This window comes from Acartia tonsa, chromosome 2 (genome assembly GCF_053477335.1).
Source record: "Acartia tonsa isolate MP-2025a chromosome 2, ASM5347733v1, whole genome shotgun sequence".
In the NCBI taxonomy this organism is placed as follows: Eukaryota; Metazoa; Arthropoda; class Copepoda; order Calanoida; family Acartiidae; genus Acartia; species Acartia tonsa.
Genome location: NC_137261.1, coordinates 18,053,707 through 18,070,295, shown reverse-complemented (window position 1 = coordinate 18,070,295; position 16,589 = coordinate 18,053,707). Strand labels below are relative to the sequence as shown.

The window sequence follows — 16,589 nt, the reverse complement described above, 5'->3', positions numbered from 1 at the left end:
CTTAGCAATCACGAAACCTTTCGGATATATGTATTAAGATACTTCTAATTTCTTTTATGCATGACCGACAGACTGACGGACAAAGTAAATTAAATTTTAAAAAGTAAATTGTGTTTTACAAAAGTCATATAAATTAATAATCCGAATCATCAATTTAAATTACGGGTTCGAATACTAGGTCCAATATTCGGGCGGATTGCGGATTGACAGAGCCTAATCTTAATAGTAAAAAACAAGTATATACAATAGACTACCTGAACACGAAGGAGAGAGAGAGAGGAGAATAAGAATATTAGTTATTTCTATCATCGTATCATAAACGGCTTTCCGCGGATATAATACGATGCTAGACATAGTTTTTTTTCGTATGGATGAGAACCGGTTCCTATCCACCGGATTCGGATGAATACGAGAAAAATTCAACTTAAGCACACAAACAAGTAGACGTTCATGATCAATAATCATGGTGTTATAACATTTTGCTGTCTTTTTTTTCAATACATGGATAAATATGTTTAAAAATTATGAATACTATAATTTTAAATATAATGGCGTGGATAAGTTACTTTACTCATGTTATTTCATTCATGGAACATACCCTTTTGAACTATTTTGATTGGAAATCTCTTTCATCTTACGCGTTTGAGCATCCAGTAAACTTTGACTTGCGCCATTTTCTCTCATAAGCTCTATTGCCTTTCTGCGGCCTGCAATTTGATCTCCGTCGGGTGTTAAGAAAAATTCACGTATATTCTTGCTGTTGGTGACAACTGATCTGACCTTCCATCCTGGCGGCAGGTTTGATTCCTCGCTCCATGTATAGTTTTCTTCTCGTCTGGCTTTCTGCTCGTCTTCGATCCATTGTTTCATTAAGTTGTAGTCATTCTAAAAAAAGATATTTTCATTTATAACTTAGATACAAAATTCATATTTATTACACTAGTCCCCAAAGTTTTATTGTGACGTTTTCTTATTCGTTGGCTCAACAACTTTGGGGACTTTAATCGAATTTTGTTTGCATTGAGTGTGAAAATATTTCAACCAGAAATTGTAATCTACAAAAAGGGGGTAATTTATGTGTTGATCATTGGGGATGTACATACTTTTATCGGCTATTGTCTTATCCCTTAATATCCCTAGATTATATACCTGTGTGTAGTTAGTATCCTTAGCAATGCTATCAAGAACAGTCTTGTTGGATTTAAACACCTCCATTTGTGGAGACAGGAAATAGAATTGCCAGTTGTCCTTCAACCGGTCCTTGGATCTAAATAAAACAACAGTGTCAGAACTGAAAAAGCAAAGTATAAATATTTAAGTTTAAAATATTTTAAGTAAATTTTGTTGCAAAACTACAGAAATACATGATATTTACACATTTAGGACTTTGTTTTTAATATTGTACTTTGTTGTCCTAGGAATCCGTATTCCAAAAATCAGATGAATAAGATACAGTGTGGCCACAACCAAAAAAATACTGATACTGAAGAAAAAAAAGGAAATACTGAAAATACTGAATCCTAAAATAAGAAAAAAAACTGAAAATACTGAAGAAAAAAAAGGAAATACTGAAAACACTGAATCCTAAAATAAGAAAAAATACTGAAATACTGAACAAAAAATACAAATACTGAATAAGTATTTTTTTTTTATATGATTCCTCATTTCAAAATTTCATATATCATACCTTTATAATTTGGGGGATATTTTAAAGACCTTTTAATTTTGCCTCTTAGATTTTCTTGCATCAATTAAGCAGAAAATGACTGATAAATATTTTAAATGATTACAAAACTTAAATACTTTTTAGTTAATTTAAGAGCATGCTAAAAAACTTTACCTTTAATAATCATGCAAAGTACTCACCTTAGATTATTCATTCTATTAATAGACAAAAAAAATACTGTATAAAAGTATCTCAAATATCTTAAAAATTTATATTTAAGATGAAATTGAAAAAAAAAATGTATATTACCATCATAGACGTCCAAGCTTTTTATTTTTTTGGCGGGGGGGTAAAATTTTTTTAAGGGGGGGGGGATAATTCGCTTTTGGGGGGGGTAAAATTCGCGCGTCGCAATTTTTTTTACCACACCCAAAATTTTTACCCCGGGGGTAAAATTTGCTTGAGGGGGGGGTTAATTACCCCCCCTGAAATCTGTTGGCAGGGGTAAATTTTTTTTACTCCCCCAAAATTTTATTGGGGGGGGGGGGGGTAATTTAAATTTTATTAAATATTTAGTATTAAAAAGGCGCGCGAAGCGCGCAAAATTTTTTTGTTAGAGATTTTTATTTTGAGGGGGGGGGGTATTTACCCCCCCAAAATTGTTTGGGGGGGGAGGGGTAAATACCCCCTCCTTAATGGTTGGGGGTAAACGGGGGGGTAAAATGAAAAAAAATTTGGGGGGGTAATCGCCCCTTTACCCCCCCCCCCTTGGACGTCTATGATTACCATAAAAAAAAACAAAATTAATGTACAAAGTTATAGGGTAATTTAAATGAAAGTAAAGTGAGGCGCGAAGCGCCGAAAAAAATCTGACATCAACTACTTGAAAAAACATCTTATTTATGCAAAATTTTTTGGAATTTAAGAAATAATGAAAATACTGAATCATGAAAATTTCCAAAAACTGAAAAATACTGAATAAAATTTTCAAATACTGAATATTCAGTATTTACTGAAAATACTGAAGCCCCAATTTCCAAATACTGAAGAATACTGAAGATTTTCAGTATACTGAAGAATATGGCCACGCTGAAGATAATTATACCACATGAAAATTATCTTAAAATAAGTTAACCTTGAAATTGTTACCTGACTCTCCATCCTTGGGGTAATTTACCCTCAATAAATATCCACCCCTCTGTATCCAGGGTGGACCAGAATTTCAAGATGACATCTGTAGGAGCGCCTTCTTTTATCAGGTGCTCAATAGCAGCTCGTCTGAAATAAAATATTGAGATATTTTGTGTTTCTTGTTTGTTGAGAAACTTTTAAATGTAATTTGGGTAGCTTCTCATTGGTCCTAGCAAGGTTTTTAACTAGAAAAACATGAACCCCCCACAAAATAAATTTCTTTTTAAAATTACAATGAAAATGGGGTTAGACATCCCCTTCGACTTCAAGGGCCCCTAAAGCCTCTGGGGCCGTAGCCGCTTGTTTTAATTAATATAAAAATGTGTTTCTCAAGACATAAATTGCAAAAGGTACTTATACACATATAAAATTATTGTTACAGATTATCATATGTAAATTAGTTATAAAATAGCTGGCCTGAAATACTAACCTGCTCTGAAACTGGTCCCCATCATTAGTGAGAACAAAATCCGTCCTGATACCCGCCTTCACAACTGTCCGATACTTCCATCCCTCCGGCAGGTTCTCATCCTCCAGCCAATCATACTTCTGCGGCCGATTTTTGCGGATTTCCTGCTCCAGCTTAATCTTAATCTGCTCAATGTTATGCTCGTTGTATAACTCACTTTGGGTCATGTGAGTAATGGCAGCTTTGATGGAATGGAACATGACGCCCTCCTTGGAGAGGAAGTAATAATTGACATCAAACTGGCCGTTGGTGCTGCCCTCACACTTTCTGACAAGCCACTTTTCTGGTAGTAATGGGTCAGACTGCCAGCCCTCGTGAGAGAGTTTGTCCCGCATTTCTGACAATTCTTCCTCTGGGTAGTTTTCTAAATATTTAAGAATCATTGTAAGTTCAGAAATATTTAGAAATGATGATACACAAAATTATCTCTTCTGTAAATTACAACTATTGGTTAAAACATTAGGACCAACCAAAATTCTCCGAATTTACTAAGCAAAATATAGTTGAAACCTTGGACACTTAAGTAGATGAACCAACCAATCAAAATTCAATAAAAGAAGTCCCCAAGGTTGTTAAGAAAACGATATTATAAGACTTTAGAGACTAGTTATACAGCATGCGCAATTAATATAATTAAATTTTTTGGGTAGATATAATCCCTTTCGTGGCAATGCTTCTTGTTTTGTGTCTTATTTTCACAGCAGCTTTTCTCCTATTTGTAGCCCCTGCGTGGGGCTCTAACCCTGCAGGGCACTCACCTAACCTAACCTAAAATAACCTATCAAAAGCTACTGTGAAAATACGACGAAACGCCCCCCTTAAGAGGCATTGCCACGAAAGGGACTATGCACAATTTTTTACCTGTAATCATATGTTGATAAGCCGCGCGTCTACAGGCAAACTGGAACCCATCCTTAGAAAGGAAAAAAGTTCTTCTTGCGGATTTTCCATCAACATGGCGGAGTCGCCACCCAATAGGAACACTCGGATCATTCTCCAGCCAATCATATTTCAGCATTCTTGCCTGGCGTCTTTCTTTTTCTAATTCTGTGGTTATCTTATCGATATCTGATTGGCCATAATCCTTGCTATTGGTCAAAAATTCAATGGCTGTTTTGGTTGACCGGAAAACGTTGCCCTGAATGTTTAACATCCAAAAGTCAACGTCATAAATACCGTCACGCGTTCCTTCGGTTTTTCTAATCATCCAACCTAGTAAAAATAAATATTAATTCATAAAAAAAAAACATTTTCTTTTCAGTGAAAAGAAAAAGAAAATATTTTGATCAAAGAATGCGGGCTAATATTTGATGAAAAGGGATAGCTGCATGAAGTGAATTTAAAAGTGACATTACAAGCATAAGTTACAAGAATACCATCTAACACATTTATTTTTCTATTACAATAAATAGCGATCAATCAGGCAACACCAAAATATTAATTTTTTTGTTTTTGTGAAAACATGACAGCCATATAAGTTGCATATATACAAACGTGTCGTGATTTTCAAGTCTTGATATTTTTTAAACTACCTGGTAGAAGATTTAAATCCTTTCAAATATATGTTCTATAGATGTAGTTTAAACTATTGAACAGAAAAAATATGCAGTTCACTAAATTCAAGCTTAAATGCACTTCGTGCAACTACCCCTTTTACTCATTTGATTTTTGGCGGTCACCCATTACTACCTATCCCCCCTTTATTTCATTGAAATAAATTTATGATAAGGTGTGTAGTTTTTCGTTTCTTTGTTTATTAATTAAGGTAAGGATAGATTATTTTTGTTACTGGATACTAATAGCCCCGTAGGTATAGGCTCTGCAATGCCCGCGATAGGGCATAAACATAGGAAAAAACATCCACCCTTGTGTCAAATTATTTTTAAATAATTTGGGGGAGGGGGGGTTTCTTGATAAGCAACGATTTTTTTGTTTGGGACAGATACCTAACTAAAAAGAACAAATACCTTTAGGTAAAAAGTCAGCAAATTTCCATCCTTCATGTGTCAACAACTTTCTCATACTTTCAACCTCTTCAGACGGGAATTTATTCTGTACCATATGCTGGAACCCTGAGCGTCTACACGCGAACACACTGCCGTCCGGACAGAGAAAGAATTGGCGGCGCAGCTTGCCCTCAACCACTCGGGACTTCCAGCCCGAGGGTATCGTGGGGTCGGTACAATTCCAGTCATATTTGCCAGAGTTCTGGGTTCTCAATGACCTGGAGTAAAATGGAAATTTTGTATAATCAAATAGTGGTAATTTTTTTATATGTTTTTATATGACCTAGTTTTATACAGGGATCTAAAGGGATAAGACAATGACCAAAAAAATTGATGTACATCCACAATAATAATAAGCAAAATTACCCCTTCTGCTGATTACAATTAGTGGTTGAAAAGTTCGGAAACTCAACTTAATGAATGAACCAATCAAAAGTCCCAAAGAATATGAAAACGTCATCTTCAAACTTTGGGGACTAAGGCAATAAACGGCCTATTCTCCTCCCTCCCTGGCTTTTAGAGATCAATGAAAAGGGAGGTACATTGTTATCCTACCCTGCATTTTAATATTATATGTTAGTTAATAATAAAATATTTCTATATCCCAAAATTAATTAAAAATACCTAATCTTCTAATTTAATTGTTTGTCTCTTACTATAGCTCTATAGAGTATAGATAACATGCTTATACAAAACATATTTAATTCAATTATTGGATCATGGAAAGAAAACGAAGGAGCGGGTTTCGTCGTATTTTCACAGTAGCGTTTCTTATAATTCTATCCTCTAAGGAGCCTATTTCCAAATCCTGAGAGACAATCATTAACATTTACCTAACCTAAAATAACCTTTCAAAAGCTACTGTGAATGAAAATACGACGAAACCCACCACTTTATTCATTTGCTTGCCATGATCCAAATTATCCATTTATTTACCTTAGTTCTTCACCCATCTTATTAAAATTATCAACTTCCTCAGAAGAGTATTCGCCATCAACAGCTTCGCGGATTTCTTCCAGAGCAGCTTCGTAGCTGTCAAATAGCTGACCAGTCTTTGACTTGAAGATGACATCTGCGGCGGTTGTTTCGCCGCTCTCGTTACCTTTAGTACAAGGATAGAGAATAATTAAATTGAAATCATTTATATTTCAGATTTATTAACCAACCAATCAAGATTCATTAAATGTCCCCAAAGTTGTTAATCCAACGAAAAAGAATGTGTTATTATAACTTTGGGTACTAGTGTAATAAACAGCTCATTGTCCCCTCTCTCTCTGAATAGGAATGGCTCTTATTTCATTATTCCAATATCCTTGCCTTCAATGTCATCATCAATAATCTTATGCAAGGTCCAGCCATTGGGAAGCAGTTCATGCTTGTCCCAGGCTAAGTCATCTTTTCCATTTGACAGTTTCTTAATGAGCTCCTATGCATATTGATAACTAGAGATTTAAAAAAACTAGATGGAAAGCAAATTATACATTACATTTCATAATTCCAATATGCTACTTAGTTGCTGTTTTTCCTTCACCCTTCAAACTGCCGCCGGCTGCTAAACATTTTTTCCAATTTAAAAAAAAACTATTTTACTAGTAACTCTATAGTTTTCAATGCCTGAGCTTCAGTTGATTCAAATCCATTAGTTGATGAATTATTAAACAATGCTCTTGGAGATAATGATGAAAAACTTTCTGATTGTCTCCTAAAATTAATTACGTGTTACTTTTTTCATCACATTACTTAAACCATTAACTAGGTATTAAACTTTTTTAAAAAGTTTTTGAAGTAAAAAAGCAGCTATTTTCGGGGTGAATGTGGTATTTTTTCAGGGGTTATTTCTCTTAGGATGGTGGAGGTACTCTCTCCCAAAACTTTCTTGGACCTATAGGAAGTTTTTCTCTGAAGGAGAATTTTATCAGTTATCGAGATTTTTTGGTATAAACATACAGACAGACACAGTTTGCTACAAGCTGTCTTTCACCATTACAAGCTGGGTAGACAAACATCCTTTTACTTTTATATCCTATAATATAAAGCAGTAAGGTTTCTTTTGTCTCAGAAATCGCTGGTATGAATAGGTTGAACTATCCAGGGAAGCTTTATAAATGTCTTATATGTGGTTTTAGGCTTTTTCTCAAGCGAAGCACCTAGTAAAATAAAATGTACCTGGAGGCAATTGGAGATTTGCTGCTGGAGCCGGGTCCATATTTATCCATTCTAATTTTCCTTTTCTCCTCAGCTATTAGTTGACCAAGCTTCTTTACATCCTCATCATTGTAGTCTTCACAGTTCTGTACAAAAATTAGGAACTAGACAATAGACATTGGGCTGTTTATTACACTATTCCCCAAAGTTTTATAATAATGTTTTTAATCGTTGGCTTAACAACTTTTGATTATTTTGTTTATTATGTTTAGAATTCAAACGTTTCAACCACTAATTGTAATCTACAGAGGGGTAATTTAGTGTATTTTCATTTGGGATGAAAATGAATTTATCGGCCATCGTCTTATCCCTTAAGATCCCTAAATTATATATCAGATAGAAATCCATAGCGCAGCAAAGTGTAACGTATTTGATTTAGGAAAGGGGGTAAAATGATGAGAGAGAAGGGACAATGGGCTGTTTATTACACTAGTCCCCAAAGTTTTATAATAATGTTTTTAATCGTTGACACTTTGGGGAATTTTGAGTGGTTGGTTTATTAAGTTGAGTATTCAAACGTTTCTACCACTAAATTACGCTTTAGTATGATTAATTTTGTGTATCATCATTAAGGTGTACATCAATTTATCGGCAATTGTCTTATCCCTTTAGATCTGGGTAATATAATCATATGTGGACCATGATACATTATCTTATAGAATGGAAAACAGTCGCAATTCATGAATATGTTCGAAGGTAGGGTTGGGCCGGGTTATCCGGCAATTTTCAAAATCCGGCCGGGTACCGAATATTGAAACTATCTAGATACCTGATTTTCGGCTTATTTCTAATGCCGGGTATTCAGTAACTTACCGGATATGTAACGTTGGCCAGATATCCAGCCGGATAACGGATATCCGGCATTAAAAATCAGCCGGATATCCAGTATCCGGCCCAACCCTATTTGAAGAACAAGGTACAATAAGGACTTCCTCACAAAAAAAAGATGCAATTTAAGGGATAGTTAATATGAAAGTAGTACAAATTATTTAAAAAGTATAAATAACAGATTTCGGCCGCCGTGCGTCAGTCGCTTGTAAGCCTCAGTTGAAATATTTGAACTTTAAAATTGGATGGTTGTCTAACCTTGTGCGTAAACAGACAAACCATCTTTTGATAAGGAGGGGGGGGGGGGGGGGAGTTTGTACACTTATAGGAAATGAAAATTCAGCAGTATCAAATTTTGCCCTGGCATTTTGGGCTTGTTTTTATTTCCTATAAGTTTACAAACTCCCCCCCCCCCTTTTTTGCGCACTAGTGAGTTTAAGTTTGAGTCTTATGCGCGGCTGAGGGGCGGCTGCCGAGCCTAGATAAATATTGCTTACCTGCATATATGTTTGTGCTGCTCGTGTAGACCTCATAAATTGAAAATCAGGAGATAAATAGTTAAAAGTTGCTTCCTCCTCCTAAATATTTTCTTTTAATAATTTCGAATCCGATTAATATCCGCTGGATTATAACTGGTTTTAAGCCATTTTGAAATATCATGTATCGTATTGTATTTTAAACAATTTGCTACAATTAATAAAATGCAAAATCATATTATTAAATCTATTTTAGTTAGCCTGGGCCCATCGGGGCCAACAAAACTGCAATTAATCTCATAATCTTTTAATTTACTTTAACAAGGCTTTTAATCGTAACAAACAATCACTCTCATGGAGTTATTATTACTTGGATCTTGCACCAGAGTTCATACTCTGATAAAGTGAACCTTATGGTGGGCTAAAAAAACTATCTCCCCCATCTTCTCCCCTCCCCTCCTACTGGATAAACGAAATGACCAATAAATAACAGCAGAAATCGCAACTTAAATTATGTCAATTTTTTCCCTGTCATAATATCCACGAATATTCTACATTATCACTCTGAACACACCCGCGACCGTAGCTCAACACGTAACGCACTTGCTCGTCGTCGGGGAGGTGATAGGTTCGAATCTCAGCTTAACACCGTTTCATACTAAAGACGTTAAAAATGGTTCCTACTGCTACTATGTCAGGTGCGTGACAGTAATAATTAAAGTAGGGGAAATGCCTTGGCCCAAAAAAGGTGCAACTCATTACCATGCACAGTTACGACTTCTCAGACAAAGGTCGTGCAATCAAAGGGTTGGTTGTCTGATGGGTGTTACTTAATGAGTGTTCGGACAGAAAAGGAGACATTGTTGGACCATGGCGTTTGAATGTTATGGATAGCAACTCAGCCCATATGAGGTTCAAATCACGCTGAACATTACCTTATGTTTATCAGGTTTAATGAGCCAACCAGCTGGAAGCAAATTATCTGTCTCCCATCCTTCTGATAACAAACTGTTCTTCATGTGGGCTATATCTTCTTCCTAGAAAAGGATTCCATTTAGATTAAGTAATAAGATGTTTGCGTGTCTCTCTATCAAAGATGGAAAAGGGGGAGGTAGGTTGTGCTAAAATTTCGTAAAGATGTGAGTTTAAAGGCTTAAAAACAGGAGTAGAACGATAATATTAAATATTTACTAAATATGTGTAATGTGTATTCCTTATTGATAGAACCATATACAAACAAGGATGACAACATCCATAAAAGCGAAGCACTGAAACGGTAGGACAAACGGACATTAACACTTGTATAGTATCTGAACTGAAAAATTGGAACATAAATGTATAAATATCGAATCAAAATTGTAGGTAAATTTGTTGAAAAACTGCTTAAAAACAGGATAATGTTTATGGACATACTTACATTTTTGGACTTGATTATAGAGTTGCTTCGCTTATAATATTGTTCTTTGTTGTCCCAGGAATCAATATACCAAAAATCAGATCAAACGGATAATTAAAACACTTGAAAATTTGTTGTTAAAAAAGTAGAAAAATCAACATGTTTAAAATGGACGTACGGACATTCTGGTAATGATTATAGAGTTGCTACGCTTTCTAAATCGTACCCAACTACTACAGGAATCACCATGCAAAGTTTGAAATCGATAGGACAATTCTAACATGCCTAAATTAACGAATAAAAGCTATCTATCTCGGACGGACGTACGGACGGACGGACGTACGGACGGACGTACGGACGGACCGACCCTAATTATAGAAAAGCTTCGCTTTTAAAAAAAATATTTATATTTAGTGAATATTATCGTTCTACTCCTGTTTTTAGGCCTTTAAACTCCCACCATTACGGAATTTTAGCACATCTTACCCCCCCCCCCTTTATTGGTTTTCTTTGTAATTAAATTGTTTTTTAGTAGCGAAGCTACTCTATAATTCACAATGTCCGTCCGTCTGTCCGTCTGTCCGTCCGTAATTAATGAATTGGGGGAAACGTGATTTTCTCGGCTCCTATAAAAGATAGAGAGCTGAAATTTTTTGACAACATTACCTTCATTAAGGAGCACATTAAACTATAAAACATCAATGGCGGTCGGACTGCTTTTTAGCAGGTTTTAGGCTATTTTTTATATTTTACAAATTTTCCCCATATCTTTGGTGTTTATGGTCCGATTTTCAAAAATTTTTCAGTTAAAGATATCAAACTTAAATTTCCCATCATTTAAAGAAAACAACAATGACGGTCAGACTGCCTTTTTGCAGGTTTTTGGCTATTTTTATATTTTTCACATTTTTACCCATATCTTTGGTGTTTATGGTCTAATTTCCAAAAAAGTTTCAGTTAAAGATATTAAAATTAAATTTCTGGCGTTTTAAGAAAAGAGACAAAGGCGGCCAAACTGCCTTTTAGCAGGTTTTTGGCTATTTTTATATGTTTGACATATTTCCCCATATCTTTGGTATTTTGGTCCAATTTTAAAACTTTTTTGCATTAACAGTTTCAAAATATTTTTTCCCATTGTTATGTGCATCTAGTATGTAATTTACTTTAACCGTTTTCATCATACAAAATAAAAAAGGTTTCGTGTTTATTTTCTCCAATAAATCTATTCTTGATTTTAATAAATACACTTTAAATCTACTTCTACGTATTCCCATCCACAATTTTTTGTGCTTCGCTACTTATGGATGTTGTCATCCTTGCTTTTATTAAAAATTTATTTGTCGAACACAGTTTTAGTCTAAACCAGTTACCAGTTTAATGTGAATGCTAGTTTAAATGTACTTTTGACTAGAAAAAACTTTTGAACTATCCTATGTAAGGTTTTTTTTGTCCTTAGCTTATGATTTCAATAACTACTAAACAGATTGAGTTCTCCATTTTATGAAAGATTCTCATAGGCCCCTGGATGGGTTTAGGCTATTTATATCTTAGTTGGGTTTTAGGCTATTATAATACTTTCCATACTCTTTCAAATATATAGCACCTAGATGCTAGGGGCGCATCCGCTAGTAAAAAATATAGGGACAGAAAAGTAAATATTGAGGATAATACCTATTGTATCTGAAGTTTATTTTTTTTAAAGCTCAACATCTAATTTGTAGCTGCAAACCAACGAAATAATTCGGTCTTTGAAAATCAACCAATACTGTTCAGAATATCGAGATAGCAAAGTCGTACAAAAGAACAGAAAGCAGTTTGCTAGCAGACAAAAAGGGTCCCTAACAAGGGGATCCAGGTAGTTGTCTGGTTATATATCTATATATTATTTATAGATTTATTAACTGGATGACGCCTGAAATTTACCTTAAAAATGTTTTCTTTCAGCATGTACTTGAGAGCTTCAATTCTGGAGGAGCAGAAACGTCCGTCTGGTGACAGATAGCGTCTGAAATAATGGGTAAAGATATACAAAAATAGGTTTATTGCAGAGATACATAAATAAAATTGGACGATGTTGAATAAAAAAACAGAAGCTCTTTACATGTCAATTCGGAATTGTAGGTTGTATCTTAATTTATTTCCCAATTTCAACATCCAATTTTTCCTCAGAATTTGCAATGAATTTTAGATTGGCATTAAAATAAAATGAGCTATAATAAAACTAAAGTAAAAAAAATATTTTCCGTACTTCAAAATATTTGTTTATATCTGGGTTTTTGTAAAGAGAACGCTGTAATTGTCAATCAATTGAGAAATATTTTTTTTTTATTTTAGTAATGTGATTTGAATTGGTATAAAATTATGAATGGCAGAATATATATATTATTTACTAAGTATATTTGCGATTACTTTTATCTAATGAAATCTTCCAATTTTTAACATTTACAAAACGGCCTGCTTTATTGCATCAAGATCCATGACAGATCTATATAGGAAATAAACGTCTATAAATGAGCTCGAGTCTTCCAGTGGTAAAGTGTTTAAAACTCATAGTGCTCCAATAATCCTCATTAAACTCTCATTGACCAAAGCGATAGGACTTTTATTCTATTTGTTTATGGAATGAATTAAGTTTTTCACTTCATGTAGATATTTGAATTACATTGAAGTATTTAATCCGTATTTCATAAATAAAAAATATTCGTTCATAATAGAGTAAATCTAAGAAAACTGTATTTTAAAAGAATTCGATTGTGGCGACACTTCCTTTGTGTTAAAATATTAAAACTAAAATTTTAATCATATTAACCCTTTGGTGATGGTAATGTGAAAAAAATATAATTGAAAAAACCTTTTTAAAATCATTTAAATTAATAAATATTTACTTCTTTCTTTTAGATAGTAATGGCGGGGGAGGAAAATAGATTGATTTAGAAATAGATAATAGATTTGTACTTATAGAAAACTAGCCAACAGCGATATAGTTATATTGAGCCAACTCTAGTATATATATATCTAACTGTTTTAGGTGCTACAAAAATCCAGGGATCTTAGGGGATAAGACAAAGGCCGTTAAACTAATGTTCATCCCAAAAGATAATACAAAAAATTACCCCTTCTGTAGATAAAAATTTGTGGTTGAAACTTTTGAACACTCAATTTAATGAACCAAACAATCAAAATTCCTTAAAGTTCAAAAAGTTGTTAAGCCAAGGGATAAGTATACGTTATTTTAAAACTTTGGAGACTAGTGTGATAAACAGCACACTGTCTCCTCTCTGACAAAATCAATTTCTATCTAGTAATCGTAAGTGATTTTTTTTTAATTGTCATTCTTTCTACCTGCTTTGCACCATCTTGCCGAATGAGTTGACCGAAATTGTAGTTCCTTTCCATCCAGGTGGAATACTTGGGTCATCGTCTTCCCAGTCATAACCGGTTTTATTACCCACGTTGTCACCTAAAAAATTATCTCTTATCCATGATATTTTTTTAACCTTGAAAGGAATGTTCTAAACCTAGTTGTAAATTTCGCAAAAAAAATATAATAAATCAAGAGGACATTTTTCTCGTACTTCCGAAAAGTTGAGTGATGTTTTTCAGCAAAATATTCTTATTAAGTCAAACTGTTGTTAATTTTGGACTTAATTATATACCTCAAAAAACGCGAGGCTAGAGCTAACTACACATGGAAGAACACACTTCTTTGTAGAAAATATATTTCGCTTTATTCAAGCCTTCTCAATTCTATAAAATAATAACCATATTTGCAAATTTTCTTAAGAAAACAACAAGCTTCATACTAGTTAAAATTAATATAAGTTTAACAAAAAACAAGTTAAAAATATTAAGAACTTTGAAAAAAAGAATTTTAAAAACAAAATAAAATCCAAATCTTTTTACTTTGAAATATGGTGTACCTAATTGTTTGAGAGTTTATGTACAACTGAATTATTTATTGTAATGGAAGGGGGGGGGGGGGAAGGGTTAGCAGATGAAAATTGGCGGTCAAACTTTTCAACAGTGGTAAGAATTTATACAACAACAAGGAAGAAAATATTCAAAATTTTGGTTGGGTTAGCATTTTTTAAAAATAATTTATATAATAATTATATACCTTTAATTATAATTAAGAACACTTTGACATTGTAAGAGCATTTGACTACGACCCAACGCCAAAATTCACGGAAATACGCGAAAAAATGTCCTTCTTTATAAAAAAATGGTAAATAAATCTAGTACAAACAAAAACTTTATTTCCGCAGAGACATAACTTTATAAAAGAATTCTAAAATGTATTTAACCTGAACATCTGATTTTTCTAATATCTTCTTTGGTATATTCTCCGGAATTAGTGATAAATTCAAGTGCTGACTTCTTGCCTCTTAAATAAACAAAAAAATATAAATACTTAAATTGTACTTTTTTTTATATGTATACAAATAAAGAACAAAGGTTAAGATATTTTAATGATAGTTTAAAACTAATTCTAAATAAATTGAGGTTGATGGATATAAAGCTGAGCTTGAAAAGAAAATTTACTCTTGTACTGTAAATGTGCATCTTTTTTTAAACTGACGCATTTTTGTCCTCCTCGCACTGACACATTTTAATAATACCTAGTTTATTTTGGATTTTTCTTGACTCAATAATTTAAATGTACACTATTCTTATTATGCTTAAGCTTTTTATCCTCCCGGCCAATTTTGAACTACTGCTTTTCATCCATTTAACACGTTTTTTCCCGATTTATTAAAAGCGAAGCTTTTCTATAATTAGGGTCGGTCCGTCCGTCCGTCAGAGACTGATAGCTTTTATTCGTTAATTTAGGCATGTTAGAATTGTCCTATCGATTTCAAACTTTGCATTGTGATTTCTGTAGTAGTTAGGTACGATTTAGAAAGCGTAGCAACTCTATAATCATTACCAGAATGTCCGTACGTCAATTTTAAATGTGTTGATTTTTCTACTTTTTTACAACAAATCTTTATGTGATCTGATTTTTTGTATATTGATTCCTGGGACAACAAAGAACAATATCATGAGCGAAGCAACTCTATAATCAAGTCCTAAAAATGTAAGTATGTCCATAAACATTATCCTGTATCTAGGAATTTTTTTAACAAATTTACTTACAATTTTGCTTCGACTCTTATACTTTTATATTCTGAATATTCAGTTCAGACACTATACAAGTGTTAATGTCCGTTTGTCCTACCGTTTCAGTGCTTCGCTTTTATGGATGTTGTCATTCTTGTTTTTTATTAGAATTAACTTAATATTAGAACTCTTATAATTTAAGTGTACAATTTTTTATACCTACTGTGTTTCTATCTTTTTTATTTTTATCAATATGAAAAGTTAAACAAGATCACATGATAAATAAAATATTAACCTGAACATTTTCCCCTGAGGAGATATAGAAACCACTGCATGTTAATATCTCCTATCTCGTGATAAATATTCACCTGAACATTTTTCCCTGAGGAGATAGGAACCACTGCATGTTAATATCCCCTGTCACGTGATAAATATTTACCTGAATATTTTTCCCTGAGGAGATATAGAAACCACTGCATGTTAATATCTCCTATCTCGTGATAAATATTAACCTGAACATTTTTCCCTGAGGAGATAGGAACCACTGCATGTTAATATACCCTGTCACGTGATAAATATTCACCTGAAAATTTTTCCCTGAGGAGATAAAAACCACTGCATAGTAATAACCCCTGTCACGTGATAAATATTTACCTGAACATTTTTCCCTGAGGGGATAGGAACCACTGCATGTTGATGACCCCTGTTTTTGTTTTCATATCTGTCCATCTAGTCCTCCATCCCTTTGGCAGATTAGGGTCATCATCGATCCATTGTACCTGGAAATGATTAAAAATAATTTATCTGTCCTGTTCTACAGTTAGGGAGGGGATATTGGGTTGTTTATTACACTAGTCTTCAAAGTTTTATAATAACGTATTCTTATTTGTTGGCTTGACAACTTGGGGGACTTTTATTGTAATTTGATTGATTGGATCATTAAATTGAGTGTCCAAACATTTCAACCAATAATTGTAATCTACAGAAAGAGTAATTTAATATGAAACCTGCAACATCGATTCCATCTTCTTGATATCCTGGCTGCTAGATCCAATCTTTTTCATATACTCTAGCGCCTGTTTCCTGCCAGAGTAGCTGGACCCATCCGGTGCCAGGAAGAAGTGACGCTCCAGCCCGTTGCTGCACATGACTGTGCGGTACTTCCAGCCTGGCGGCAACGTGGCAGGATCCTCGCTCCAGGTATACTTGTCTGGTGTCAGTTTCTTTACCTCACTGAAGATCTAAAAAAATG

At 33.8% G+C, this 16,589-nt stretch overlaps 1 protein-coding gene across 1 annotated transcript in view; it reads right to left on the bottom strand.

The window, feature by feature from the left end:
- LOC145306006 (uncharacterized) overlaps positions 1-16,589 on the bottom strand; it is a 37,096-nt gene that overhangs the window by 1,711 nt on the left and 18,796 nt on the right. Inside the window, exons 29-45 of the mRNA XM_080147931.1 lie at positions 16,345-16,578; positions 15,992-16,116; positions 14,542-14,621; positions 13,580-13,697; positions 12,161-12,242; positions 9,777-9,878; positions 8,863-8,943; positions 7,499-7,623; positions 6,947-7,034; positions 6,650-6,758; positions 6,269-6,434; positions 5,294-5,550; positions 4,188-4,538; positions 3,288-3,690; positions 2,816-2,944; positions 1,150-1,267; positions 599-885 (exon numbers count right to left, since the gene is read on the bottom strand). Coding sequence (XP_080004057.1) covers positions 599-885; positions 1,150-1,267; positions 2,816-2,944; positions 3,288-3,690; positions 4,188-4,538; positions 5,294-5,550; positions 6,269-6,434; positions 6,650-6,758; positions 6,947-7,034; positions 7,499-7,623; positions 8,863-8,943; positions 9,777-9,878; positions 12,161-12,242; positions 13,580-13,697; positions 14,542-14,621; positions 15,992-16,116; positions 16,345-16,578 — 2,855 coding nt within the window. The remainder of the gene's footprint in view (positions 1-598; positions 886-1,149; positions 1,268-2,815; positions 2,945-3,287; positions 3,691-4,187; positions 4,539-5,293; positions 5,551-6,268; positions 6,435-6,649; positions 6,759-6,946; positions 7,035-7,498; positions 7,624-8,862; positions 8,944-9,776; positions 9,879-12,160; positions 12,243-13,579; positions 13,698-14,541; positions 14,622-15,991; positions 16,117-16,344; positions 16,579-16,589) is intronic.